The following is a 27,819-nucleotide window of genomic DNA, read 5'->3' as shown; positions in this document are numbered from 1 at the left end:
TGCGGGCTGTTACTGTACCTGTGCGAGAAGGCAAGCGCGTTCTGCGCCGGCTCCGGGCGAGTGTCTGAGTTGGGAGTCGAGTCGCACATTTCATCCGTGCCGTTGATGTTTTCCATGGGCGGAGTCACTGGGGTCAAAGGTGACGAGAGCTCACCTGCTGGAGACTCCTACGGGTGACACAAAGGTGTTCAGACGTTACTGTCAGGTAGGTAAGTAAGGTTGGTAAGGTAAGGTAAGGTAAGGTAAGGTAAGGTAGGGACATTTTCAGGAAATGATGCAGTTATAGATTACACAGAAGAACTGGGCCCAGCTGTCATGAATTAAGATAATCACCGTTGTTAATCTTTCTAATCTGAAGCGACAAGGACAAAAATGGCTGCAAATGACAAGTTTGTTTTTCATGAGAATAATTCATTTCACTTCAGAACCCTATGTGTGACGTCCAACAGTCAGAACAACAGTGATATTGTTGGTTTTTTTAACCCTTAGAACACAGAGCATCTAGGCTGCTTTTTTTTCCCATTACTACTGTATGTTAAAACATACAGAGACTATAAGACTGTATTATATGGAGTGTCTTATATCCTTTTATTTCAGCACATTCTATAGGCAATGTCATTTTCACCAACTATATAAACACACCTGAGCAAAAAGTACTCAAAATGTTTTAAATCCGCTTGAATTTGTTGGCTTTTTATTAACAAAAATAAAACAAAAATGTGCAACTTTTGGACAATTATTGCTACAGTATGCGATCTAAAATGAAATGTAACTTTGACTCAACAACACATAAAAATACAAAATAATGTAGCACATAACACATTGAACAAAATAGAAATATATTTTGGGATTAGGCAAATAGGACCCTCTAAATTGACCAAAGGTTGGTTGGTGAATGGTTGGTTGTGTCTATGTGGCCCTATGATGCACTGGTGACCTGTCCAGAGTGTCATCTGGGATTGGCCCAAGCTAACCCCCACAATATGTGGAGGATAAAGCAGTAGAAGACGAATAAACAATTGAATGAATGAATGAATGAATGAATGAATGAATGAATGAATGAACAAAATAGAGACCAAATCCTAAAGTCGGAGAGAAGCCAGGATAATCAGCATCCCTGCAGATGTTCTGTCAAATAATAGTTTCAGCCCGGTGCCACTGAGGGAACGTGTTTAAAATGAGAAGCTAATTTATGATTATCTTTCACATAATTATACAAAATGTAAAGCAATTACACCGACAACTGTAGATAAGAACGAGAATCTCATCGGTAAATATTTCTCCACATAAGATTGGACATGGAATGGAAGTGTCTGTGTGTGTGTCACACAATGATAAAGCTGTCATTGCTGTGGTGATAATATAAATGTGAACAGTTCCACATGCCTATAGGCCATTAAGTAGCTCACTATAACAGTGGGGAATTGCAGAATTACAGATTAATGCTTATCTTTATATCCCATACAAACCCCGGTATCAAAGCAGAGACAAATCATTAAGCTGCTGCGTGTACATAAAACAACACTGTTAACACTCTGCAGCTCGGGCACAATGGAGCGACACTGTGACTCTGCCTGTACGTCTCTAATGGACAAGCAGGAAGTCAGAGATAAGTCGAGGATAATGGCCGCCACTGCATTTTGCACGACTCGTTCATTAATATACAATTAAATATCTGCTCCCTGACACATTTGCACTGGAGTCTGGGCGACTGGGACCAGCATGTAGCACGTCAACGTACATAATCTTCACCCAACAGGAAGTGGGCCACTTTGAATTTAGCCCCCATTTTGCCACAAGACAGGAAGTGCCATGTAACTTGGCCATACATTGACTGATCTGTGAGATCAGACTGACCTGCACACAGGAAGTAGGTCTTTCGAAAACTGGAGGTGCCCTTTAATTCGCTTCATAAATAAACGTAAATGGTTTTGTGCATTCAAAAGCACGTGGCCAAGGAAGTTTGGCAAATTTCGACCATTCGCCACCAAACAGGAAGTGCCCCATAATTTTGCCATACATTGACCGATTGCCTCGGGAACGTCATAAGTGACACCTATACGTTATTATAATTATACTGTGGTCATTATTGAGGGGATTAACGAATAAAAGTGAAGACTGTTAAGTGAGAAAGACTTGTATTCTCTCACAAACATTTTCCTGGATATTTTCATAGTGACTTTTGATGTTAAAAACGGAGCAGATTCAGTTGCAGGAAGGTTTTAGGTTTTATAGTCATTTTCCTCCTGCTCCATCAACACAACACACAGTGTAGTACAGCGCACAGTATAGTGGACAGAGTACATGTAGCCTTCAACCCCTGATGGGAGAGAAGCTGTCAACTTGGCTTCATTAAAGAAACATCCTCCCATGGGAGGAACAAGGTATTGTAGCCAATGTGGGCCTTTGCATGGATAGAGCAAGTAATAGAGCACAGTACTGCGGGGGTGATGGTGTGTGTGGGGGGTGTTTGTTGCTTCTGTTGCCTCCATAATGAACAGACGAGGATGCAAAGCCTGTTAGCAGCCTTTAAATTAAAGAAGAGATTTCTCTGGGGATTCTCCTCTAAAACAAGCTAATTTACTCTCAGACACAGCGACACATGCCTCTATAATTAGATGTCCAACATAAACACATACCTCATACGTGTGTTTTTTTTTTTTTTACATATATAGGGTGGTTATGTACAAAGAAAATGTATTAAAAGTGTATTAATCGATTACTAAATGAATTTTCAGCTTCTTAAATGTGAATACTTTTGCTCGTATAACAAAGAAATCATCAGCTAAATTTAATTCTTTTTTAATTTATTTTTTAATTACTAACCCTTTAAACTTTATAATTTTATGACTCTATACACTTGATCTATCCGTGTATCTATTGGACGTGTTTGTTGTTCATTCTCTTTACTTAAACCTGGAGTTTTTAGTTCTTTGTTTCTATTTTTCTGTTTTCCTTGTGTCTTGTCAATTTCCTGTTTTATTTTGTAGGTCTTCTTCGTGTATGTATCTTGTTTGGTTCTACTTCCTGTCCTGTTCTCCCTCCTTTGTGATTGTCTGCCCCCGACCCAAACGTGTTTCATCCAGGTTTTATCATTGCATCTCGAGTGTGTTTCCACACAGAAACAGAACTTTTCCTATATGACCTTTTTCTTTCCCGGTCTTAAAAAGTTTTGATAACACAGTTTTGTTTCAAGAAATGCCTTCACACACACAACCCTCCAACAAAACACTGTAGCATAAACTCCAAACACAAGAAGAAGAAGAAGAAGACGACGACAAAGACGGCGACACCATTGGTTCTCTACACAAATTCAAGGGTACTGTTTTGAGATCTTATCACTCTGGGACCCGTTTTCCAAAAATAACATTTTAGGGCTCCCAAAACGCCGGTACTGTGTGCATAACAAGCTAATACATAACAAACAAAAAAGTCTCTGTGCTCCCCAGTGTTTGATATCAGTGTGTTCCTGTGTTCTGGTCCCTGTTCTTGCTCATTGTGTTTTATTGTTACCTTCTGCTGCTGCTTTGCATTGTTTCTGCCTCTTTTGTTTTGTTTTATTTTTATTTTTTTGCTTCTTATTTTTTTGCTGTCAAGACATAGACTCTGTCTGTGGTGAAAACGTCTTTGTTCCATTTTGTCGTACAGCAGCTCCATTTATAACCTAATGACAATATAGATACAGTTAACGGCATAATATAATTAGACACATTACAAGTGACCACTTAATACAATTACCCACATTAAAACAATCATAGCAGACAAGATTAAAAAAAAAGAAAAAAGAAAAGAAAATCCATTCACCCCTCATTGGGTGATTTAATTTCTCATTAAGCATGATTGATGAGAAGGACCCAATATCTGTAGTTTGATGGTAATAGTTCATATTCACTGTGTAAAACATATAAATTACAAGGATCACCTTTATCTTTGTTATTCATCACCATGTAACACCATAAGACATTACAATTATGTTGCTTTAAGTGTATCTACACAAAAGTCTGTGCCGTATTTGTCTGTGGCTAACAGTGAACCTGGGTTTGTCAAAGGCAACATGACCCGACTGTACTGATAGGTTTACGTTTACATGCATGGCCTAAAACCATGGTTCTCAAACTGTGGTACGCGAGCTTCCTCAGGTGGTAAAAATACAGAAATACTGTTCTAATGTATATACCAGGGCATGTGATCGGAGTGGAACTGAGGATTTTTGACCAAAGTGTGTAGAAAATTAAACAAATCACCTATCTCCCACTAATAATTCACAATGTAAGAAGCTGAAAAATCTGAGAACCTTTTAATTTAAAAAACACTTGAATCGACAAAAATAATTATTAATCGATTATCAAAATAGTAGCTGATTACTTTAGTAATAGATTAAAAGCGATCACTTAACCCAGTTTCTTTCTTTCTTTCTTTCTTTCTTCTCTCTCTCTAACATAGTAAGATGTCAGCTTGTCTTGTGTGCCTTGAGCAACTGTATGTTGTGATTTGGCGCTATACAAATATAATTGGATTTGGTTTAAATCTGTGTACACATTGCTATGGCTTCCAGCTACAAACACTGCTAAGAGTAACAGTTAAACCTACATTTAACGTGAAAAAATAACATTTTACATGTGTGAGTGAGACGGATGGATGGATGGGTTAAAAATATAGGCTTGTAGAAGAGTGAGTGTTTAAATGAAAGGCAAGAATTAAGACTTTGTGTCTTGGGACAGATTAGTGCAGCAGTGTAATTGTGACCGTACCTGAGAGGGAGACGTAGCCATCTCCATCTTTTCTTGACTCTTCTCTTTAGCGAGCCGTGCTGCTTCTTTGTACTCTGCAAACTTCTCTGCAAACTGGACACAGAGAAGAGCCACATCAGACTATAATCCATACACAACTGTGGCTTAATCTGATCAGTAAAGCCATATGTGCACAAACACACACACAAACAGGTTTGTACAGCTCATCTTGTGAGGACACTGCATTGACTTTCATTCATTTTAACTATAACCAGTTGAGGCCTAACCCATTACCTTAACATTAACAGCAATTCAAACATTAGCCCTAAACTTAATCAGTTCATCAGTAATGACACTCTGCCTCATTAGGACCAGATTTTGGTCTATTAGTCCAGACAAGGTCAGTGTTTGCCATTCATAAATACAAGTACACACACAGTTGCCAATAACAACCCACGGTTAAACCTGGAAATGAAGGTTCCATCCCATAATGGCTAAGCAGAAATGTGAGCTTACAAGGTCACTGTTAATAACCTTTCTAATGCAGACACACACACACACACACTGAACAAAGCGGACTGTACCACTGTGTTTTTTTCCCCTGGTGGAATGTTTTCCTTAAATCAGAAATGGTCAGTAGCCGAAGTTGATCTCAGGTTATTTTTGTATATGAGCCTGAGGTAAGATGAGCTCGGCTGTGCAAATATAAACACACAGGCTCACTCACATCCCTGGCTGATGTCCCTTTAGGGCTGTGGTTCTCAAACTTTTTTTGTTGGGCCCCCCTTTGGAGGAAGACATTTCCCAGGCCCCCGACTCTTAAATTGTAACAATGTGTCAAGTATAACATTTATTGAATCAATATTAGAACAAACGTTTCACTTTTCTTTCATTAATTTGTTGTGCAAGTAACATTTTTGCTTTAGTAATACAAATAACCTCAATATTGCTTCATGAGAAAGCAATTTAGAAACAAAAATATGAAATGTGCAATTATAACTATAACAGTGTCATCTTTTAAACAAATAAATACATTTGGATAACAAAGAATACTTTACCAATATCAATAATTTGCTTTTTTTTGTATTAGCAATACAAATGCTGTCCCCTTCCAATGTTTGAGACACAACACACAGAGAGGTCTTTGGTGGCATTTTCTTGGTTGTCGTGAATCATTGTTCCGTTCGGCTGACGTTGGCTTGTTGTTAGTTTCTGAAACATTGCAGTTTTCTTTTTGCCCCTGTCAGAATCTAGATTTTGCTGTGGTACGTCACTTAAATGAGTCCGACTTACAGCGAGACCAAAAGTTCCACCTGCTAAACTTTAGTTAGGACTTCAAAAACAGAACTCATGCCCCCACTGGAAAGTCAACCCCCCCCCCCGCCCCACAGTTTTAAAAAGGCTGCTTCAGGGTGTCGTGGTTCATCCCACACTTTTACAGAGTAATCGAGTACATGCAGTGCTGCAGAGAGTCGGGTGGTGAGGAAATCAAATTGACAACTCTGCTGGAGCCAGTGCTCTGTGTGAGTGTGTGAGTGTGTGTGAGCTGAAATGAATAACTCGATACCATTTCACTTTGGTGCAATATAATAGCTCTGGTTCAGGGATGTTAATTAAATACAGTAGTTTACAGTGTAAGTGTTTCGGGACGATGACGATGAGGTAAGTTCGGTAACAAACTAAACTCTAGAACTGTAGTGTATAACTTTTAAATCCAAACAGGAAGTCATAACATTTGAACCTGCAGTGGCGTGGAAGTGCAATCCATGATTACAAAAAGTCCTTACTGAAAGGGAATATAACAAATGCTGCAAGTGACAGTAAGACACATAATATATAATATACTGTTGGACATACCAACGGCCAAGACGAGGGCTTTTATAATGACATTCCAACGTTTATTTTATTTTATTTTATTTTATTGTATTTCATAAAATTAACTAATACAGTGAATGTTGTGGCAAAGGTTTGATATAAGCAGTAAGAAAAAGCCAGTGGCTCTTATTTTGAAAGACGGGTTGAAAGGAAGTGGTGCCTTTGTAAAAACATTTAATTTTTGCAAATTTGGAAATTAATGTAAGTCAACGTAATGTCCTCTGAAGTCATGGAAACCAGTGAGTGTGTGTGTGTGTGTGTGTGTGTGTGTGTGGGGTACCTTGGACAGGTGATGCTCAGTGGAGAATCCCAGGCCGTAGACAGTGTTGGCTCGACTGTCCGCCCACTGGCCAAACTTCTGTGAGGTCTTGGTGAACGTCATGTTGGGGCTGATGGTGCTGTTGATTATTGCCTGCGAGACAGAGACAGAGACCGTCCATTTATTATGTATTACACTTCCTGTAATATTGCAGTTTGTATAAAAAACTGTATGTGTGTGTGTCGTTCAGACGCGCTTTGCTTCCTTCCATGGGGATTAGATGTTTTTCTCTGTTTCATCTAATCTTTAACTTGATTGATGTTGTTACTCTACTTCTATTTGGTCTTTGTGAACAGAAACGGGGTTACTTCAAGGATTAGGTACCCCAGCCCTTGACCTGGTGGGGACTCAAACCGGCAACCTTTCAGTCACAAGCCAAGCCAAGCCTTTCAACTTGGCCATGGGCTGCCCCATCACCCGTCTACCTCATCATAAAATGATTCACTTCCTGAGTGCAGCGTGGGAACATGGATGCACGAGATGAGACCTAAACACCACTGTATTGTGTGTGTGAACTGATTTAACAATGGTTTTAATAGAGCAGACGTGAGGGAAGTTCATGACCCTCACTCATCTCTTTTTGGCCAGTGTTTTTAAATAGTATTTATTATAAACCAGGGCTAATTGAAGAACAGTGGTTGAGAAGATGCTCTTGTATAGGCCCGCGGTTCTCAAACTGTGGTATGTGTACCAGCGGTTTACCACAGGATGTAAATACATCACTGGAGCTGAGGTTAAAGGTTGAAAGGTCACATACGTTGTAGACAGCTCTCAGTAAAGTCTGTGATTAGACACTGCACACGAGCTAATCCAAGGTCGATGCCAAGGGTAAGATACTGTGTTCATTCCTTTCCTGTGAGGAGCCAATCAGATCCCAGTCGGTCCATAAACATAGATAATGATGGAACAAATGGAGAGAGAACTCCTGTCTTCCTGACACTTGTGTCATATGTAAAGGTCATTAGACAGATGAATATAATGTATGGGTCATTGCTGAGGACTGATCTTCACAATAGGGATAGCATCAGATTATGTGCATGTTTGTATTAAAGTTTGCCTCCATGGCCAGGAACATTTGAATAAATTCATCGAACATCACTCATCGCAGACTGCTAAACCTTCATTGAACTTCAAGAGACTGGTGAGTGCAGTACTATTTTATTATGCCACGTCATGCCTGAGTTTGACAAAATCTCAAGAAGTACGTAAAGGTAAAGTGTGGGAGATTGACAGATTAACCAATTATGAAAATAATAAACTTACACACAACAGTTTTAATATGCAAGTCCTTTGATTTCCATTAGACATGATAGAAATCTGCCTGTAAACTTCCTCTGTTAAGTAACAAATTAAAAGCTGATCAATTAGTTGTGTTATGTAATGGCGGACATTCTGGTCGGATTAACACATAACAATTAGTCAGCCAGTGGCTGAGCATTGAATTTGCTGATTTTCTATTGAGCGCTGCCTGATGTAGGGCAGTTGCTGCACCGACCATCAGAAAATGGCTCGTCCTTGACCGTGCTTTGCTTCCCTCGGTCCTTCACAGCTCTCTGACCTCTCTCACTCACCTGGTTTCCACGTTCGTTCACCCTCGTCCTATAACCACACATCCCTTTCACTCTGTCACCTGTTTCTCTCATTTATTTTCACCCCTCCTGTTCCTGTCTCCATGACTGACAGCGGGCGAGTGTGAATATGTGCGTCTGGTCCATCGCACTATGCCCAGCATAAATATCCCAACGGGATTTTCTAACAAGAATAACCTGAGACATGAAGTGTGAACTCTGGTGTGCAGACACACACACACACACACACACTCATGACTACAGTAATTGCATGCATACACATGATGAAACATGAGTCGTCAGACTTGGGACAGGCTGCAACACTGACCTGATTTCACACAGTGTTTGTATGTTAGAGCTCATGGACACTAACAGTGAGTACATGTCCAGTACTGTCTTTGTCTCACTGTAGAAACACGAGCCAGGAATCAGTTACTCACTTCTTAACCAAAACAAATCCCCTAGGAAGGACTGGTTAGGCCTTTAAGGAAGTATAATGTATGCAGTGTTTAATTTAATGTATTTTATGGACTTCATTTCTGTGGCTCAATTGTCCTGTGTCTGATTTTGTCTTGTCTGTCTAGTGTGAACCCTTTTCTGTGACTCCGCTACCCTAGGTGGCGATATATTCGCCCTCTCAGCTTGTTAGTATTAGACATCTTCCGGTTGCCCTATAACTGACCAAAACAGCTTTAGCTGGCGGCTAGCACCACTCCTCCTGCCATCCATTAAAGGTGCAGTGTGTAAAAAGTGAAATGATTTCCCTTTGGCAGAAATTGAAGATAAAATAATTAATAATAAAAGTGTGAGAAGGAATGAGAATGGGGAGCTGGGTCAGCTCTATGGAAACTGCCATTCATGTTAACTAGCCTGTTCCTTACTTTTGAGGGTGGGAAATGTGCAATATGTGCAAAGCACCTAAGCAAAGTTTGATTATCTGGGTGTGTTAGTCCACCTTTGAGAAATTCAAAATTCAGTCAGACTAACATCTTAACACGTATTTTAAAAGTCCTGTTTTAGTCAGACCAACAAACTAATGTCATGTAAATGTATTGACCACTAAAATGTACTGGAAGGTTGTTTAATGTGTGACAAGGTCATTATAAAGAAACATCTGGAACATCCAGCTGGTGGAAATTAAAATATAACACTCTGGGCACAGTGGGAGAGGAACAGTGAAAACGCTCACCTTGGTGCCATCCAGGCTGATGATGCGGTAGACGTTGCGCGTGCTGTCGTAGAAGTAGGAGACGGTGACGGCGTGCTTGCTGGTGGGCAGCCAGTTCTTCTTGGTGTTGGGGTCGATCTGGAAGACGTGGGCCCTCGTGCTGTAGATGGGCTGCTCCCTGAAGGGGACGAAGAAGAAGTGGTGAACCTCTTTGTGCCGCAGCACCAACGTCTCACCTAACCCGCCGCCTGCACTGAATCTCCTGCTGCCCACGGGGGAGTCAGATCGCCCTGGCAACCGAATTTCCAACTCGCCATCCTCCATAGTTATACCACAGGAAGAGAGGCTGTCAGAGTATCACTGCGTATACTCATAGTCTCGCAAGCATGCACGACAAGCGAGAGAAGCACTTTCCAAATCCATCTCTAATGCACCCGGCCAGTGTGTGCAGCTATCCAGCAGAAAGTCTCTTCAGTCTTTCTTGACTGGTCTCTCTCTGCTCTGATATGGGAATGCCTGCAGCTTTGAGCAGAGGGTCACACACGGGAGCACAGGGGGGGAAGGAGAGGGTCTAAGGCTAAATATAGACAGTAGGCCATGGTTAACTACCACAGACACACCCCACCGAGCTGCACTTTCCACACACAAACACACATGTAATGGAACTATTAATATATGATGTGGAGTGTCGCCCGTGCAGCCTGGACCAGAAGATGATCAGAACCCTGCGATGGGTTCACCTTGAGATTACGTAACTCCTCGCTGACACTCAAACTAGGATTTAGATTTAAGCTCATTTGAGATGTTGTTTTTGACTGTTATTTCACTTGTCACTCACGTGTAACCTTCACTCATCTTCCATTTATCCATCACTGCTCACTTTGCTCTTTCAGTGCCAGCATTGTTGGAGCGTCTTGAGTAATATCTACAGTCAGTACACACACACACACACACACACACACACACACACACACACACACTCAAAGCACAGGGTGCAGAGGGAGATATTCTGGGCTGGCAGTGCTGGCAGAGCAGGAGATAGAGAAGTGCTTACACTGCACTGAGGGGGTGATGGGGTACATCAAAGGCCTGCTGTATAAATTAATATTAAAATTCAGCAGCAGCACCCCTCCTGAGTGTGATTAGCCAAGACTGGGAAAGAAAGAAAAAGAAAGAAAGTAAAATAGGAAGACAGAGAGAGAAGTTTGGCAGGAAGAGAGGAAGAATGATAGGGAATGTGACAAGTATGGGAAGTCAGAGAGGAGAGAGAGAGGATCTGAATCTGGGATGATTAACGCCATTCCACAAAGCCGCTTGTAGTGCTGTGTGTGTGTGTGTGTGTGAATTATCATAATCATGGACAGCAGTGTAAGTGGCAGAACTGTGAGTCATTTTTGAGCACACATCACACACACAAGCATGGCCTCTGTCTCGATGATCTGTGCAATAGCCTCTTGGCAACTGGCATCTCTTTATGCATTACATAATATGATGGAGCTGTGGCACATTTTTGGAGCTCCTTGATTCGTGTGACTGTGTAAAAAAAAACCAAAAAACAACAGCAACTTTTTGGCACTTTGATTTTTTACATGAAGGCCTGTGCCAAGAAGTCCGATCCAGAAATGACGCCCACCACTTGCAAAAAAAACTGTATCTACTCCTATGATATTTTTGTCTTTCACGATGGTCACCATGTCAACCACTGAGCTACCGTCGTGCCAAAGAGACAAGGGTTCTGTTGCCAAAGCTCAATGAAACGTTCTTCCATGCTAACAGTAGCAGCATCCCACGACAGCATCAGAGCACTCCGTTATCCTATTGGTCAACGTCCAGGTGCACGTCGTAGGAGACGCCAGACTCGGCAGGGAAATAGAAAAAAATGCTAACATGCTAGACTTCTCGCTGGGGTGTAGCAGTACGTCCCAGACGTCAAATCTCTGTTCTTCAGTTACGTTACGTTGCACGTAATCATTCACGATGTTCATATCATTTTTCTTTTCTTTTCTTTAGGTAAAAGTAGAAACGTATTTAGTGTGACCTTCCCTTATACTTAAACAATAGCACAACTCTGGCTCACTTAAGCCTGGAGCGGAACCATACATAATGTTACTGGTTTTTGTCCTACTACTTCATGTCTGCCGTAAAAAGGGTCTACTTCACCAGATTTATTCTTGTTGTATGGCTTAAACTCATTGACAGTTTGCTAATATACAAGACCAACTTTCAGCCACATCATTCTAATCCACATGCCAATGATCACAGAATTTGACAGACACAAAAACAACAAAGCTGGTGGTGCCATAAGACTTTTGCACAGTACTGAGAAAAGTCCAAATACATCGACCTACCAAGAAAGAAAGAAAGAAAGTAAGAAGCGTGTGAATGTGCTGACCGCCCTAATACACGAGGACTATCATCAGAGGAAATGGATGAGGAAAAGCTGAAACGTAAGAGTGTAGAGGAGGAGACGAGGAGGAGATGCTGAGTATTCAGAGTGTTCTGCGTGACACAAGGGCAGGTGATGGAAGGGGAACGTTAAAACAGGGAGCAAGAGCACGAGCAGGCAGCATGAGAGAGAGCGAGAGAGAGGGAGAGTGAAGTGAGAGGAGGAGGAGGGTGAGATCAGGAGAACGTGGAGGAGGTGATGAATGTAGGAGACGATGGAGCGCTGATGAATCCGGCCATCTCCCAGCAGAAGAAGATGGAGCCGGTGGGGAACACTAAAGTCTCTGCTGCACAAGCACGAACTATGGCTGGTTTTATAGAAAAAGAATGAAGAATGATACACTGTGAAACAGTGAGTGAGACTGACTGATAATATACTGTACAATACAATACAATATAATATTACTAACATAGAAAATGGTGCCACTAAAGGTGGACTGACTAGTTCAGGTGTGTATTAAAGGATTAGTACACACAAAATCTTTATAATACTATTTTCACACATGCAAGATTTGTTATCTGGTCATTTTATTGTATTATTTCACACACACACACACATGTGTGCACAGCTATTCGATGCTGCATCGACTTCCATTCATTTGAACAGCCTAAACAAAGTGTTACGGTAAAGGTTCTGCCTCGTTAAGACCAGGTTTTGGTCTCCAGGCAAGGTCAGTGTTGTATGCGAGAAAAGGTCATACAGAGGTAACACAGACACACATGTTTGCCCCTTACCCTAATCTTAACCAACACAACTAAGTGCCTAAGCCCAATGCTTAAAATAACCATAACCAAAACCTAATTCTAACCCTAACCCTAAAAGCAGGTCTTAATCTGAAGACCAGCCAAAATGCCGTTCCTCCCTTAGGTTGATAAGTTTTTTGGCCCTCACAAAGATACTTATACAAAAAGAAACACAGTGTGTATCCCACTCTTTTCAGTGTGTCGCCTCGAACCACACAGCTGCTCCTCTCGCTGCAAACACTGACAGTGAAACAGAAGCATAATGAAACAGTCCACGGTTCATGGGATCCTTCTTCGCTGTGCCACCTCCACCTCCACCTCTACCTCTCTTCAAGTTGTCCTTCCTTTTGTTTTCACAGTTCTTCATTAATTAGACAGATGAAAGGCTGACGGCAAGTACATCTTCTTTAAGGGGGGGTGAAGTCATTAAACGAGAGAGTTCCCTGTTGCCCCAGTCTACTGGGAGTGGCTTTGGATGACCTGAGATGCGCCTATAAACCCTTTCTCTCTCTCTCTCTCTCACACACACACCCACACAGACAAGCGAGGACTAAAACCGAGAAAGAAACGGAGTCTGTGTGAGCATTGATTGCATTTGCCCAGGGAAGTGAGAGCACACCAGAGGCATCTCCAGTTCTCATCCAACACTAATGCTCTCCTCCGTGTCATTACCATCAGAGCATTCGGCGGCTTGATATTGAGCCATGAGAACCGGAAGTGAAATATGACTCTATCAGTGTGTCGATAACGGATCCACACCTGCTGTATGTGCACACACGCTCATCCCATCTGGACGCACACATACTTCGAACTCTAATGGCAGCATTGTGCTTCCACTCACAGTTTACATTTTTATTGAGTCACTGAGTGAGTTGCATAACAGTGAGTTAGTCACCAGCATGGCAGAGCCCAGTGGAGAGCTGAGGCTGAGTGGGAGCCTGCTGAATGATATGTGCTGCCCACACTGTGGGAGGGCAGAGTGGGCGCCTGGAAAGCCTCTAGTGCACTGTAAATACTTAATGCAGGAGTTTTGGCCGATGCCTCGAAATCGCGCCATGCCCGTGCCATATTGTTAACCTCCTGCTGTGCAATTAATCACAATGAACTGCAGGAGACAGCTGTTAATGAACGGCAGGCTTGGTGGGGGAAATGGACCGCTGAGCTCAGGGTTAGGCGACATGCAAATGAGCAGCACGGCGCAGTGGAGAGAGAGAGTGAGATTTCACTGATTTCACTGATGGGTGTCTGTTGGTTGTTGAGGATGTGTACGGCAGTGGTCACTTTGCTGCCATAGAGACAGCTGCCACTTTCTATCGTCCTAAGCCATCGTAATTGTTGTCATTATCCTGTCTCCCAAAGCTTCTCTAGAACAAGACATGCGACCAAATGTGTGTGGGAGATCGGAGCACCGTGAAACATTTGAGAGGAGATGCAGCTTCTTCCTGACTTGCATAACTGTCTAACACCGTGGTTGTCAAAGTGTGGCACGTGTACCACCAGTGGGACGTGAGCTTCCTCTGGTGGTACTTTGAGAGAAATACTGTTCTACTGTATGGGATCGGAGTGGAGCTGAGGAATTTTGAACAGAGTGCGTAGAAAACAAAACAAATAACAACAAAATTAGATTCCCTTTATCTCTCGCTCCATCTTACTCTAATGTCACTACACCAGTGTGTGAAGTATATGTGAGGAAGAGGAGAATGATGAGAGAGCAAATTATCTGTGAAAAGTATGTAGCTGCTCTGTCTATTAACACCGGTGTATTTTAACGTTGGTGATAACGGCGTTCAAGAGCTCAATAGGGGAGTGAACAGTGACACAGAAAGACCAGCGTCTACTGCTATATTTAGCACTCTCGCTGCTGTATAGATAAATAAGAAACTGTAGAATTTAAATGTAAACTTTCCTGAGCACAACCCCCGCTGCCCCCCACCCTACAAAAAAGTCCCACTTTGGTATCTACTGCACTCTGTGGAAGGTAAAGGTTTGATAACAGCAGCAACAGCATTTGTATTTGTGCTTCTGTTTTACCATCAGAGCAGAGGAATGAGTTAGTTTATCTAAGAGCCTTTAGAATGTGTTGTTTTCATGTGTAAACCCGTCGAGGCCTTGGAAAGATCACTACTCAGCCACACGTGAAACAGCCTGTTAATCACTAGTATTAGTTCTGACCCTCACTAGTGCAGGCATTCTTGCAGTCATGTTTGTGCTATTTTAGTATAGTGTTAATTTACACGCTTTTTATTGTATCTGTTCTATTGTTAAATACATGCTAATTCATATTAATTGTTGCTTCTAGCACGTATAAGTTGTTATTGAACTGTTATTTTATTTTTATTTTTTTTATTTTGTAATCTCATATACCTGCTCAGGGACAACTGATGCAAATTAGCAGCAAGCCAACTCTGGCACAACTACATTTAATTGTGCACCGTCCTTGCAAAAATAATAAATAATCAGATTTATCCATTATTTCATTCATCCTGTAGTTATTTTCTTTGTAGATTATAGCAGGATTATGTTTGTACCTGTGGTTTACTGATGTCTGAGCTGTTTCTATTATTTTAATATTAAATCAGCAACATTCGACTCCTCCATTCTGTGTCTGTCCTCATGGTTGGACAGACACATATGGCTACATCATTTTGTGATGCATGCTGTGGTTTCCATGGCAGAGAAGTTCATATGCTGAGGCGGTCGCAGCTGACATGAATACAGAGATGAAGAGGATGGAGCTCAGTCATGAGCCTTTTACGTGATGTAATAATAATAATAATAATAATGATCACACTTACCCCATCGTTGTGGCTGACATGGAGGCGACACTTAATTGACCACTGGTTCCAACTGATTTTTTTCCCCCTCTCGGTTAATTAAAAAAATAATAAAAAAATGCAATGTCTCTCTCGGATTGGCTGCTGCTGCGTGGACAGATCTGAAGGTCTTCTCCGCGTTATCGCCGTCACGGTGGTGCGTCTTCAGGAATGCGATGATGACCACTGCTCCATTCCTCCCTGCTGCTGTCTGTCACCGCATGAATTCACACATATATGTCGCGGTGCACATGGCACGGGTGATCATTGAGCCTCCTCCTCCCTCCTCCTGCTGCTCCTCCGCCTCTTCCTCTGCTGCGCTGGTGTTGGGCGTTTGGTGATGATGGAGCAGCAGCAGCAGCAGCAGCTGAAGCGGCGGCAGCGGCTCTGTGGGAGATCCAGCGCCGAGTCCAATGGAGGTTTGACGCGCGACCAAAACAGGGCGCGCAAAATGACAGCTCCTGACTGAAAGGGTGGAGAAGTCCTGCTGCCTGGAGTGGGGAAGAAGAAAAAGCCTCATTTAGGCAGCAGATTATGCACAGCATCACACTGTCCACCTCTCTCTCTCTCTCTCTCTCGCTCTCTCTCTCTCATTACCGTGGGTTCACACAGGATACACCCCCACTCTCGCCCAGTCTGCTGCTATTTCACATCTATTATTTCCACAATAACCACGCTCTTGGATTAAAACCTTAAATCCTCTGCAAAACGAGTTAATGCATGTTTTTAATAAATCACGTGACACTCTATATTCAGTTATTCTGCAGCTTCTAAAGCTGAAGCTGTGTGTGTGTGTGCGTGCGTGTGTGTGTGTGTGTGTATGCGCTTTATTGATCCACACAGATTCCTGTGTACTCCACATCTGGCAAATGCATCCGCTTTTCCTCCCACTCAGATCAGTGACAGTATTGAACTGCCTACGTCACGACACCGTCCTCCGCAGTGACGTCACTCGGTGCTCAGGGGACCGGCTGATTTGGTGCTTTTACAGGAACTTTTTATTTGAGAAGTTCTGTGCTCACAGAGGGGGAAAAAAATGTTTGCAAGGCAGGTTATTCTGTTGTTATGTGGACTGGCGTCTTTTATTATAATCAAGTTCATTCTGTAGTAATTACTTGTTCTATTGTGTGTCACATATGTATTATTTTGGTAGCCAATGAGCAAAAAAGAACACATGATTTTTGGTCATCTTCTGGGCCTGTATCCTGGGACAGATACAGGGTGTTTGTTGTAATAAGCTCTCCTGTGACATACACAATGACACACAGTACAGATATTCAGGGCCCCCTGAGCCCTTGGGCCCCTGGGATGGGTAGGCCCGTTCAGTAATCCATCCTTGCCTGTATCATATTGTTATTATGAGTCTGCATGTGCTGTTTTGTTTGTTTCAGTGTCTTATGAGCTGAGCAAATATAATATAATGAGCATATATATAATATGCTTCCATTTAATGGATTAGGACAATTTAAGACCAAAACAACAACATTTTTGTTCTGAGAGGACACAGGAGTTGAAGGTATAAGCTGAATGTCTCTTGATAATGTTGCATCTTTACAGTATTTGCAGCCTACTGTTGCATCACACAGCCTACACCACAGAACTCACAAAGCTACCATGGTAACATAAAAATTGTCAAGAAAAGTGTGGACAAGTCGTGAATATGAAGAGAGAGAAAACTTGAAATAGAACTTGTCTGTTACATTTATAACAAGGAAAGGGTCTGTTCAACAGTTTAGTCTGTTAGCTGAACAGTCGTGATAGACTGATGTGATAAATCCTGAAGCTGCCGTGGAGATTTTACTGCTGAAAGGCCTTATCAGATTTACAGCTATAAGATATCATTCAAATTAATCTCATTTGGGTATCCAACATTGCTTCAAACAAAGAGTGTGCACACAATCACAAGTGTTCCACAATATCCAAAAGATAGTGGATTCGTGCAGCGATTCCCAAAGTGTGAGGGGCCGTAACTGGGCCATTAAACATAAATAGGTATGTTTTTAATGTTACAATTTTGTAATTAACTTTTAAATTGCTGTAAAACACGTATCACTGATTTTAAGAAATACTTTCAAGTTTTATGTCTACTATATCCCATGTCAGCCTGTGCTAAATTGTTGCTAATTTTTTGGTAGATTATCCCTTTAATAAGCACACAGCTACGGCGCCTTTAAGAAAAGTCCATTACGTCACGGCATCCACGCGGAAGCGCGCACGCAGCAGGAAGTTATCTTCTTACTGGCAGTGGCTTCAGTTTTGTTTACATGTGACATGAAATTTGGTAAGTGAAAGAGTGTAGGTTCATTTTATGAGTGAACGTCGTTTAGCGACACATTTCCACAGATATAGTCCTCACTTTAAAACACTATAGAAAACCCCATACCATACAAGTGTTAGTAATAGGTTTGAAAAGACTGCCAAGTTAATACGAGCTAACTTTGCTAATTAGCTACACAATCTGTTTCACGCGCAGCTGTTGTTGTTTTTTCGCGACAAAACATTTCGTGGCCACTCGCAGTTTGTGAAAATCTCTGGAGCTTGTGTGAGTCTCACTTTTTTTCCGGTGATTTTTGGTTGTTAATACTTTTGTTTTCACTCAGCTGAGTTGATGACGTATCTCCGCGAGGACCCCCAGCATGTTCCACCGCAGTGCTACTCCGAGAGACCGGACATCGTACACGCATGGCTCTCACACGCAGGGCCCGTACACGCCCTCCGCCCCGGTGGCCCGGTTTTACCCTCACAACTACCAGAACATGGCTGCTGTCAGCAGGTGAGCCTGACCAAGACACTGCAGCGCCATCAGCAGCAGCTTCACTAACCTCACTTTTATTTATTCTCTCAGTCTATGCAAGTTTGCCTCTTACTATAAAGAAAAACAAGGAAGAAAAATGATAAATGGGATCAATATTTCATTGTGATCATCAAAAATAGGATCGGTCTGCTCATGTGTTGAGAATATTCCATTCAACCAATCAATAGATGTTTGTTTGTGTAGCACTTTTCAATATCTGCAAGGCACTCAAAGTGCTTCTCATTAAAAGAATAAAAGCACCCCATAAGTTAGTAGGAGTAAAATACACAATAAAACAGTAAGGAAAACCAATAAACTAATAAAATAAGAATCATTCAAATTAAAAAATGTACAGTTAAGAACAGACGTAAAGTGTCACTATGCTACAGAACATTTTAAAAGCCCTCAATACTTTTAAGAACTCCCAGGTCAGTGATGGAACCTCATAGGTTACGCACATTTAAAAGATACTATTTCCATGCTCTGTTCTCCCTCACCACACTGGCATCTGCTTCAGAATCATGGCATCAGAATTATGGGTATGCATGCATGGGATGATGGTCCCTGTAGTTTGCTCTTCCCTCCACTCATTCAACTACAGCTGAAATTAAGACATATTGTTTAATGTTGTCATGGACCCAAAGCCAGTTTTGTTTTTGCAGTATCATAAAATTGACATTGAGAATACAATTGCATCCCTAAAAGACACTGATAGCACCCAGCTGGCTTAATCTCCAATGGCAGTTGCCATAGAAACCAAGGTCATGGAACAGACCCAAGGTGGCTGTGCAGAGGTTATACAGCCACAACAGTCTGCGCCTGAAATTGTTTCACAAGAGTTCTTAAGCGAAATGGTAGATAACATGATTTATTCAAAGTTAAGTGTTAGGAATTCAGTACAGGCTGCTGCTTTAGAATATACAACTAAAAATTCCCATCACTAGTAACTAAAAGTAGCTTTGAAGTAGGAAGGGAGATAAAAAAAGTATGGCTCGCTCTCCAGTTGTCTTGGAAGTAACCGTCTTACACTAAGTTTAATGGGAACTGCATATGCTCTGTATTAGTTTTTCAATCAGCATTGCTTACTTAATTGTTCATTTAGACACTATTGATGTTAAGTAGTAAGACGGTTGTCCTTTGAAAATTTCCCATCAAAGGAGCAGAGAAAGCCGCTGCTGTCTGTTGTGTATTTTTAGGTTTGTTCTCTTTAGGACAAGTACATGCAATTTCTGTTTAGGTTTTCTTTGCATATTCTTTAGTCCTGTGGCGTAACATGAACTTGTGTTTTTACAGCTTCAAGGGTCCTATTCGAGACAGATTACCCCAATATGAATGGCAACCCCCAGTATTACCCCCACCATTACCCCCTCCTAATGCAGTAACTATGACCAACAGACGCAAGTATGTCTTTTTCTGATTCATTCCCTGTTGAATATTTTCACCTGTTTCTTTAAACTCACCACAAGTCGCTTTTTAATGTGTCACCGTTCTCTCAGGAGACAGAATGAGGAATACAGTCCTCATGTTGTGAAACGGCAACGTCTTTCCCCACCCCGACCAAGAACACCCCCGCCACTGCCCCGGTATCGTGATGAAGTTGTTGCCAGGCCCTCAAGATCAACCTTTGATGGTTATGACCGCCCTCATGCAAGCGTACGCTCCCATCCTCGCCCAGAGGCAATAACTGTCCCACAAAGACCCGACTGTTTGATGATCTATGCTAAGGACAAGGTACAGTGTTTAGTTGGTCCCACTCTGCTGCTAACACACCGTACAATAAGTCTGATTGTGTGTGTGTGTGTTCATGTGTTTGTGCCCTCAGCTGAGCGCTCAGATGGTGGAGCTGTTTGAAGCTTGTCAGCAGCAGATATCTGACTTGACCAAGAAGGAATCATGCCGATCGCGACTGCTGCAAGACATACGACGCATCTACACAGGTATTTATGACGATTAACAGCCACTCTTTGTTCTGATTGTCTTTCTGTGGCTCCCTTTAAACATTTGTGTTGTGTGTGTCCTACAGCGGCTCGGCTGTACTTGACTGGGTCCTCTATGAATGGACTGGGCTGCCGGAGCAGTGACGCTGACCTGTGTCTAGTCATCCAGGCAAAAGTGAGTATCTCTTTGTATATGTGTGTTGTACATAATCATACAGATGCCCACTTCCCCTTGAACATCTACACTTTTTTGGTTGTTTCAGAAAAGAGCTGATACCATTCATACACTCTCTGCCCTCCAAAGGTTGTTTAATTCACTCTGTGAGTAATGAAACAATATGTTACAAATACAATATGTAGTTTTTTTTGTCTATTTCCTTGCTTTGAACATGCTAAACACAGTTTTTCCTTATAGCCATTTAACTGGATTAGGGCTGCAATGATTATTCAATTAATCGATGACTAAATTAATCGATTATTCAGTTTTAGAGATTTTAATTTTTTTTTCATTATTCAAACAAACTTTCAGATTTTTTCAGCTTCTTAGATGAGATGTGAATATTTTCTGATTCCATTGCGCCATTTGACAAAGAAATCCTTAAAACTGAAACATTTTGGTTTGTGGACAAAACAATACATCTGAGAATGGCATTATTTCCAGATTTGGTAACATTTTTCAATATTTTCTTACATTTTACGGACCAAACACTTGATTAATCAAGAAATTAATTGACAGATTAATCGATTCTGAAAATAATCCTTAGTTGCAGCTCTAAACTGAATTCTTCTTAATTAGTGCTTTTATTAGTTGTGTTCATGCTTTTCAAAACCTCCACTAGGTGGAGCTTTTCACCCAGCTTTAACAAGAGTTATTCATGTATTTGTGAAATGAAACTGAAAATCATTTTGAATCTCAAAAATTCTTGTTTTGATTTATAGCATATGTAGACAGGACTCAGCTAATCAGAGCCAAAGTGCCAATCCTCAAGTTCAGAGAGAAAAACAGGTGGGAGCACAAGAGTCACAGATTTGAAGCTTTTGTTTTTAACATAACATATTCAGAGATGAGTCTTCATGCAACTCTTCTACTATGCCTCTCTGTTCTCTAGTGATCTGGAGTTTGATCTGAATATCAACAACACGGTGGGAATCAGAAACACATTCCTCCTGAGGAGTTACGCTTATGGTGGGTCACAATAATGCTTCACTGATTTCTGTGGCTGTAAGAATTTAAACTTCATCTGTTCCTGTTCCGTTTTTTTTACTTAAACGGAACAACTAATCAAGCCAGTTTTTTGCATTTTCTAATCATGTGCATTAGCTCACTATTATTTTATTAACTGGCTGATTATTATGTACTTTTACACATTTTATTTGTACTTTTAATTCAAGGTTTAAAGGTCAAGGGTGTACATTGATTTTCATAAGTCAAAAATGGAAGCAATTTTTTTTTATAAGTGTATAATCACCTGATCGTATGAATATTTTTTTTTACAATAGCTAACAATAGACTAAACATCTTTTGAGTATTGATAAGACTACACAGGTTCTTCTAACACACTTTGAAGGGAAGAGTGCGGTGAATGATATTCAGCTGCAACATGCAAATTCACCAATGAATGCTGCTAAAGCTTAAACAATGTACCTTTTAATTCCAGTGAAGTCCGTTCTTGAGAGAAAGGGAAAAGGAGTCTTGTTTTGAGCTGTTGGTGTTTGTGTGCACTTTCTCTCTCAGCTGATCTCAGGATACGACCCCTGATACTTGTCATCAAGAAGTGGGCACGACACATGCTGATCAACGATGCCAGCAGAGGAACTCTGAGCAGCTACACACTGGTGCTGATGGTCCTGCACTACCTCCAAAGTCAGCACAAACACACACAAACAAATATTTGTCATTTGCTTTTATGCGACTGAGTGAATTTCATGTGTTGTTTTCATTTCAGCTCTTAAGGAACCTGTGATCCCGTCTCTGCAGAGGGACCACCCAGTAAGTGTGTTCACATGTAAATCTCGTTTTCCTGTACAAAAAAACTAATTATTTTGTTAGTTTGTCTAAAACCGGAATCTTAAAATACATGTAAGACTGTCTGAAATTTTACTTTTTTAAAGTTGGACGAAGAGTTAGTTCTCATATGATAGAAGGAGCTGATACAGATAATAAGACAACGGTGACAGTACATTTGCTGGACTGATGAGGACACCAATATTATTCTCTGTCAGCTTGAGGATATTTTTAAGTTAATGGATGGTTAGGAAGACTCAGAGTGACGCTCGACTTGCCGATAACTAGCTGCATGCTAAACCTGAAACTTCCTGTACTAACGAGCTGAAAGGGAAAGAAGGCAGTCGGACACCTTTCATTCAATAAATCCATTCCCCTCACTTGTACATTGGGACAAGTAGTCCTGTGCTTGGAAACGTTGTCATTGAGTGTTGTGGAAACAGTTTTCTAATCTTTAACAAATAAAAAATTAGTTGTTAGTTAGTTTTAACTAACTAGTTTTTTAATTTTTGATTGTGTAAAACTTATTTCTACACCACTTAAATTTAACCTCCACCATCACAGTTAAAGTTCTCTACAGTGGCACTGCTATTCAGTTCTGAGTGTTCTGTCTGATTTTTCAGGAGTGTTTTAATCCATTCATGGAAATCGACATGATTCCAGACGGACCCAAACACATCCCGCCCTACATCTCCAAAAACCAGTCCTCTCTGGGAGAGCTGCTCCTGGGTTTTCTGAAATACTACGCCAGAGACTTCAGGTATCTACCATGGACGTTACATTACTGAGTCTCGCGTTTCATGGCGCTTTCTCCTGCTCATTTTCTTTCTCCCTCGGCCAATGTTTCCTGCCTCCCTGGTTCCCTTTCTCTCCTCCTCCCATTCCTCTATCCTGCGTCCTCTTGTCTGGTCTCATGTTTCTGGGGTGAGAGGCAGGAGCAGGTGGGACCTTTAGCCTTACACCGCACTAACATGACATGCCATGATCACTGTGTCTGCAGCATATGTGTTAATGTGTCACGCCACAGTCAAAAGGGTGACCTAAAACTCGCCACAGAAATATGCACTGATCGTATGTTGGGTGATTTTTCCTTTTGCATATTTTAAGTACATTCTTAATAACATTTACATAAATAACTGTTTGTTGCAAGTAAACTAAACTTGAACTAGACACAGTGGATGGTTAATTAAATTATTTGTAAAATATTTGAACCAACCTGCGATGGACCTTGGAAGACACAGGAATGTTCATCTGATGACATTCTGTAAGATAAAACAAACATATGTTTGTGATCAAAGTGAACGAAACAATTACTCGTTTTTAATCATTAATCGTCTACTATTTTGATAATCGAATAATCCAAATAATTAAAACCGCTTTGCAAATGTGAATATTTTCTGGTTTCTTTGCTCCATATAATCATCAAATCATCAAAACTTAATCATTTTGGTTTGTGGACAAAACAATAGATTTGAGAACATTCATTATCATTTCCAGGTTTGGTAAATACTGATCAACATTTGCTGACATTTTATGGACCAAACAATTATTTGATTAGTCCAGAAAAGAATCATCAGTTTAATCAGTTACGAAAATAATCGTTCATTGCAGCCCTTAACGTAGCCATTCAGGTGCAAAAAAAAACTACAGCTAGAAATTTTGCAGTCGGCATAATCACATAAAAATCGTGTTTGTTTGACAAAAATAAGTTTTACTTAACATAACTTTTGTTTCTCATGAAGTTTCGATTACACTGGACTGAACCAATCTCAACAAATGCCTGAAGGGTAAAAAAGAAATCCTCTGAATTAGAACATCAGAAGTGAAAATGTGCATGTTATTAATTGATTCACAACAGCCTGTAGAGTTATGGACACATCTCTTGATGACCTTCGTCTTTGTGATTATTTTTTACGCTAATAAGTGTATATGTTTTCTTTTTTCCTGTGTCTTAAAGGTGGGATCAGCAGGTCATTTCTATTCGAGAGGCCAGAGCTTTCCCCAAGAACAACTCCAAAGAGTGGAGAAACAAATTCATATGTGTGGAAGGTAAACATTTCAGTGGACATCACATGCTACTTGTCTGTGTAGATTCTCATTCCTCCAGGTCATAGTTCTCCAATAGTCACTGAATCAGTAGCAGGTGCACTTGGAGATGTTTCTTCACTTCTGAAGTCCTAAAGAACTGAACAAGCCTCTTGATTTGAGAGGTGAAACATCTTCAAGGAGCCTGCAAGTCCAGCTGCTACTGATTGAGTAACTTTGGAGAACTACAGGAAAATGTCCCCGTTTAAAATGGCATGCTTGGTGTTGTGTTTCAGAGCCATTTGAAAGAAACAATGTCGCCAGGGCAGTCCACGAGAGGATCAAGTTTGACGCCATCAAAAGTCGGTTTGCAGAGGTACGTGTCATTTTTAGAAAACTGCAGTCTTCACATTGTCTTTCTCTCCATGAATCACAGTGGAGCATCTTTACTGCCAAGTTTCCATCATGGCACGGTTCGGTTTGGTACAGTATGGTACATTTTGGAACGGTTAAGACCTGGGTCAGGCTTGCGTTTCGACTGAGAACAGTACCTTTACTTGGTAAGCGGGGTGTTAGCATTAACAAGATACTTGGCGTGACGTCGTAGCAGTGTGACATCATGAAGAAACGCAAGGGAAAAAGGTTTTTCTGTTGCTGGTTATTTTGGTACTATTCCAAAAAATATGTACTGCACCAAACTGAACTGTTCCACTTGACGGAAACACATCTCAAGTTATTCATATTCCTGTGTTTCCATCTGTGCAGGCATGTCAGATACTGCACAAGTCAAAGGACCTGAACTCGATCATCCCAGTAAGAGCCATCATCAACAAGGAGTTGTCCGGTAGATAAAGGATTTCTCCGATGAGGCAAACTGACTGGAGTCCTCTACCTCAAAACAACCACATGTCACAAAAGACTTGAGATGTGCTGAAAGACGAGCCGAGGAACCTTGAGAGTTTATGGGAGTCTGAAATCTCTGGCTGCTTCCATATCACGTGTGTCATGTGCTAAGCTGTCTTTCCTTAAATTACGTCATATAAAAATTCCAACAGGCAAGAGTGCAAGGTACTGTGAAATCAAAACTTGGGGAAATGCTGCACTGAAGCAGGATAACAACGATCCACGTTATCAGAGCTGGTTATTGCTGCTCTCTGTCCAAGTGCACAGTTCACTTTAAAAACAAACCATGGAGACGATGCAAAGGAACACTTGCTGTCTGTCTATACGTGTGTCTGAAGCTTCAATGGAAGCAGCGGTGTTTCCAAGTAGAAGTCTCAAACTCTTCTCAGAGCACAGCTTTTAGATGCATCCATGGTGTTTGAGCCTGAACGCACATGGTCGTACTGGAAAAGTGTTTTTCTTCCATTTATACAACATAGAGACAGTATTGTCAGTCTGGTTTATGTGTTACATCAAAGCCTCGTTTCTGTTTCTCCTAGGTCAGCAGTGGAAGTTGGACTAACACTTTTCTTTTCTTGTCTACCACTGCATTAAATGTACTGGGGCTTTTTTTGTTTAAAATGGTAACTGTAAGTCACAGTAGTTGAGTATGGAAAAACACAGAAGCAGTTGCACTTATTCTGTGTTCATGCACTTACACCTGCCTGACTGGTCTACTGTCTGTGTTTTAGTTTTATAAACAAATTACTATTTGCTTGACTGGTTCACAAATGAAGAAAATTTGCCACTATTAACCGGCCACTATTTTGATATTTGATTCATCGGTTTGAGTGGGCTGTTTTTTTTTTATTTTTCAGCTTCTTGAATGTGATGATTAGTGGGGGTTTTTTTGCTCCATTTCACAAAGAAATCAATCAAACTGAATCATTTCGGTTTTTGGACAAAAAAAAATAGGGGTACGTCATTTCCAGGTTTGGGAAACAGTGATCAACAAACGATTCATCAATAAAATAATGGACAGATTTATTGATTATTAAAATGATTGTTAGTTGCAGCAATAGTTTAGTTATTCACCTGTTTCATTCAAACAAATACAGATGTTAATACATGTTATTGTCACAACTCTGGCTTTCAAGCTCAGCTTTTTTTTTCTCTTTTCTTTTTCTTGGGTTTATATTTTTTCTTGAGCCTATTTGTACATTATTGACTTTTAAATGTTTGTTTAAAAAAAATAAACCTCTAAGCATATATATATTTGTTTCACTTTATGATTTTGAGCTCCACAAGAAACCATTGAAGTCACTGATGTAGTGTTCTCAATCAATCTATCAATGAATCAAACTATTTACTGTATATAGCTCTTTCCATACAAGGCAATGCAACTTAAAGTGCTTCAGGGGATAAAAACACAATCAAAGAAAGCAACCCACATACGTATTAGGTATTAAAAAAACCAGCAATGGAGATGTGAAGAAGTGAGGAAAGGAAGTAAGGATCAAGCCAGACGGAACCAAACCCAATCATCCAACATTTAGAAAGCATGCTCAGCTGACTTTGTGTGTAATACTTACCAAGAGGGAGAGAATCCCACTTGTAACGGGGCGGTTGCCACTTCAACACTGAAAATGGAAAACACATTTATTTATATTTAATGACTTTTCTTGGCCCGCACTTTGGGAATCACTGTCGTATAATAATGAGCCTCTTATATCAACTTCAGGTAAGTGCAGTGCTTTACAGAGGTCGCCTTCTTGTACCACCATGTTTCTACAGCAGCTTGAATTTCACAATGGAAACAAAACTCCATGTGCATAAACTCAATGGATAAACTGAAGGAGCAACTGGCAGAGAGAGTTGTGGAGTGTTTACATGTTTTCTGGTATGTGAGTGCTACTGAAGCTTCCTGATGCCTTTGGAAAAGGGAGGGGTGAGCAGAGGAGTCCTCTGTGATTATTAGATGTCACAAACAAATGTGCGCACTGGACCTTTAACAGTTTATACAGAAGCTATTATGTGGTTAGCATTGAATTGACAAACTGCTGCTACAAATGAAAACTCATGGCACAACTAATTTAACACAATTTTAATAGAAAAATGTATAAAGTTTCGGCAGCAGGGAGGAGGCACGAGGCCTCATTAGGTGGTTTCCAATGTGGACTGCATTGTCAAGAGTCTATCGCAGGGTTCAGGGGAGTTCTCAGTGCAATGGATTTTATCAGCTGTTCTCTGCTTTGCTCACCCTGTTGCAACATCCCTGATCAACAAACTACATTTCCCAGGAAGCAAAAGAGAAAAAAATAAATGATTTAAAAAGTCCAGATCTTACTCTTGTAACAAATTACTACATAAATTTAAACCTGACAACAAAAATTGAAAATGCCCATTTATTTTATGATTGTGTACCTGCAAACTAATTCCTGTTTTTAAAATATATGGTTTTGTTTCTAAATTGCAGTTTTAAATCAAAATCTGTTGACAATTTTATTAAATTTA

The 27,819-nt window shown here is 40.8% G+C and overlaps 2 protein-coding genes across 4 annotated transcripts in view; one reads left to right on the top strand and one right to left on the bottom strand.

Moving 5' to 3' along the window:
• homer1b (homer scaffold protein 1b) overlaps window positions 1-22,135 on the bottom strand; it is a 33,160-nt gene extending 11,025 nt beyond the window's left edge. For 2 of the 3 annotated variants that reach the window (XM_044025652.1, XM_044025653.1), the window contains exons 1-6: window positions 22,039-22,135; window positions 15,645-16,153; window positions 9,682-9,838; window positions 6,886-7,017; window positions 4,752-4,844; window positions 19-167 (exon numbers count right to left, since the gene is read on the bottom strand). In XM_044025652.1, coding sequence (XP_043881587.1) covers window positions 19-167; window positions 4,752-4,844; window positions 6,886-7,017; window positions 9,682-9,838; window positions 15,645-15,664 — 551 coding nt within the window. In that variant the 5' untranslated portion in view covers window positions 15,665-16,153; window positions 22,039-22,135. Of the gene's footprint in view, window positions 1-18; window positions 168-4,751; window positions 4,845-6,885; window positions 7,018-9,681; window positions 10,162-15,644; window positions 16,154-22,038 lie in introns of those variants that run through there. The other variant, XM_044025651.1, reaches the window with a different exon arrangement.
• tent2 (terminal nucleotidyltransferase 2) lies at window positions 17,871-26,176 on the top strand. The gene is made up of 15 exons (XM_044025649.1): window positions 17,871-17,943; window positions 18,263-18,435; window positions 19,750-19,857; window positions 19,953-20,187; window positions 20,279-20,393; window positions 20,480-20,568; window positions 20,657-20,714; window positions 21,333-21,399; window positions 21,503-21,579; window positions 22,129-22,257; window positions 22,340-22,383; window positions 23,022-23,158; window positions 24,356-24,447; window positions 24,720-24,799; window positions 25,189-26,176. Exons 2-15 carry the CDS (start codon window positions 18,299-18,301, stop codon window positions 25,273-25,275), a joined length of 1,455 nt encoding a protein of 484 aa, XP_043881584.1. The 5' UTR covers window positions 17,871-17,943; window positions 18,263-18,298; the 3' UTR covers window positions 25,276-26,176.
• The last annotated feature ends 1,643 nt before the right edge of the window (window positions 26,177-27,819 follow it).

This window comes from Solea senegalensis, linkage group LG5 (assembly GCF_019176455.1).
Source record: "Solea senegalensis isolate Sse05_10M linkage group LG5, IFAPA_SoseM_1, whole genome shotgun sequence".
Lineage (NCBI taxonomy): Eukaryota > Metazoa > Chordata > Actinopteri > Pleuronectiformes > Soleidae > Solea > Solea senegalensis.
This window is presented reverse-complemented; position numbering and strand designations above follow the sequence as displayed.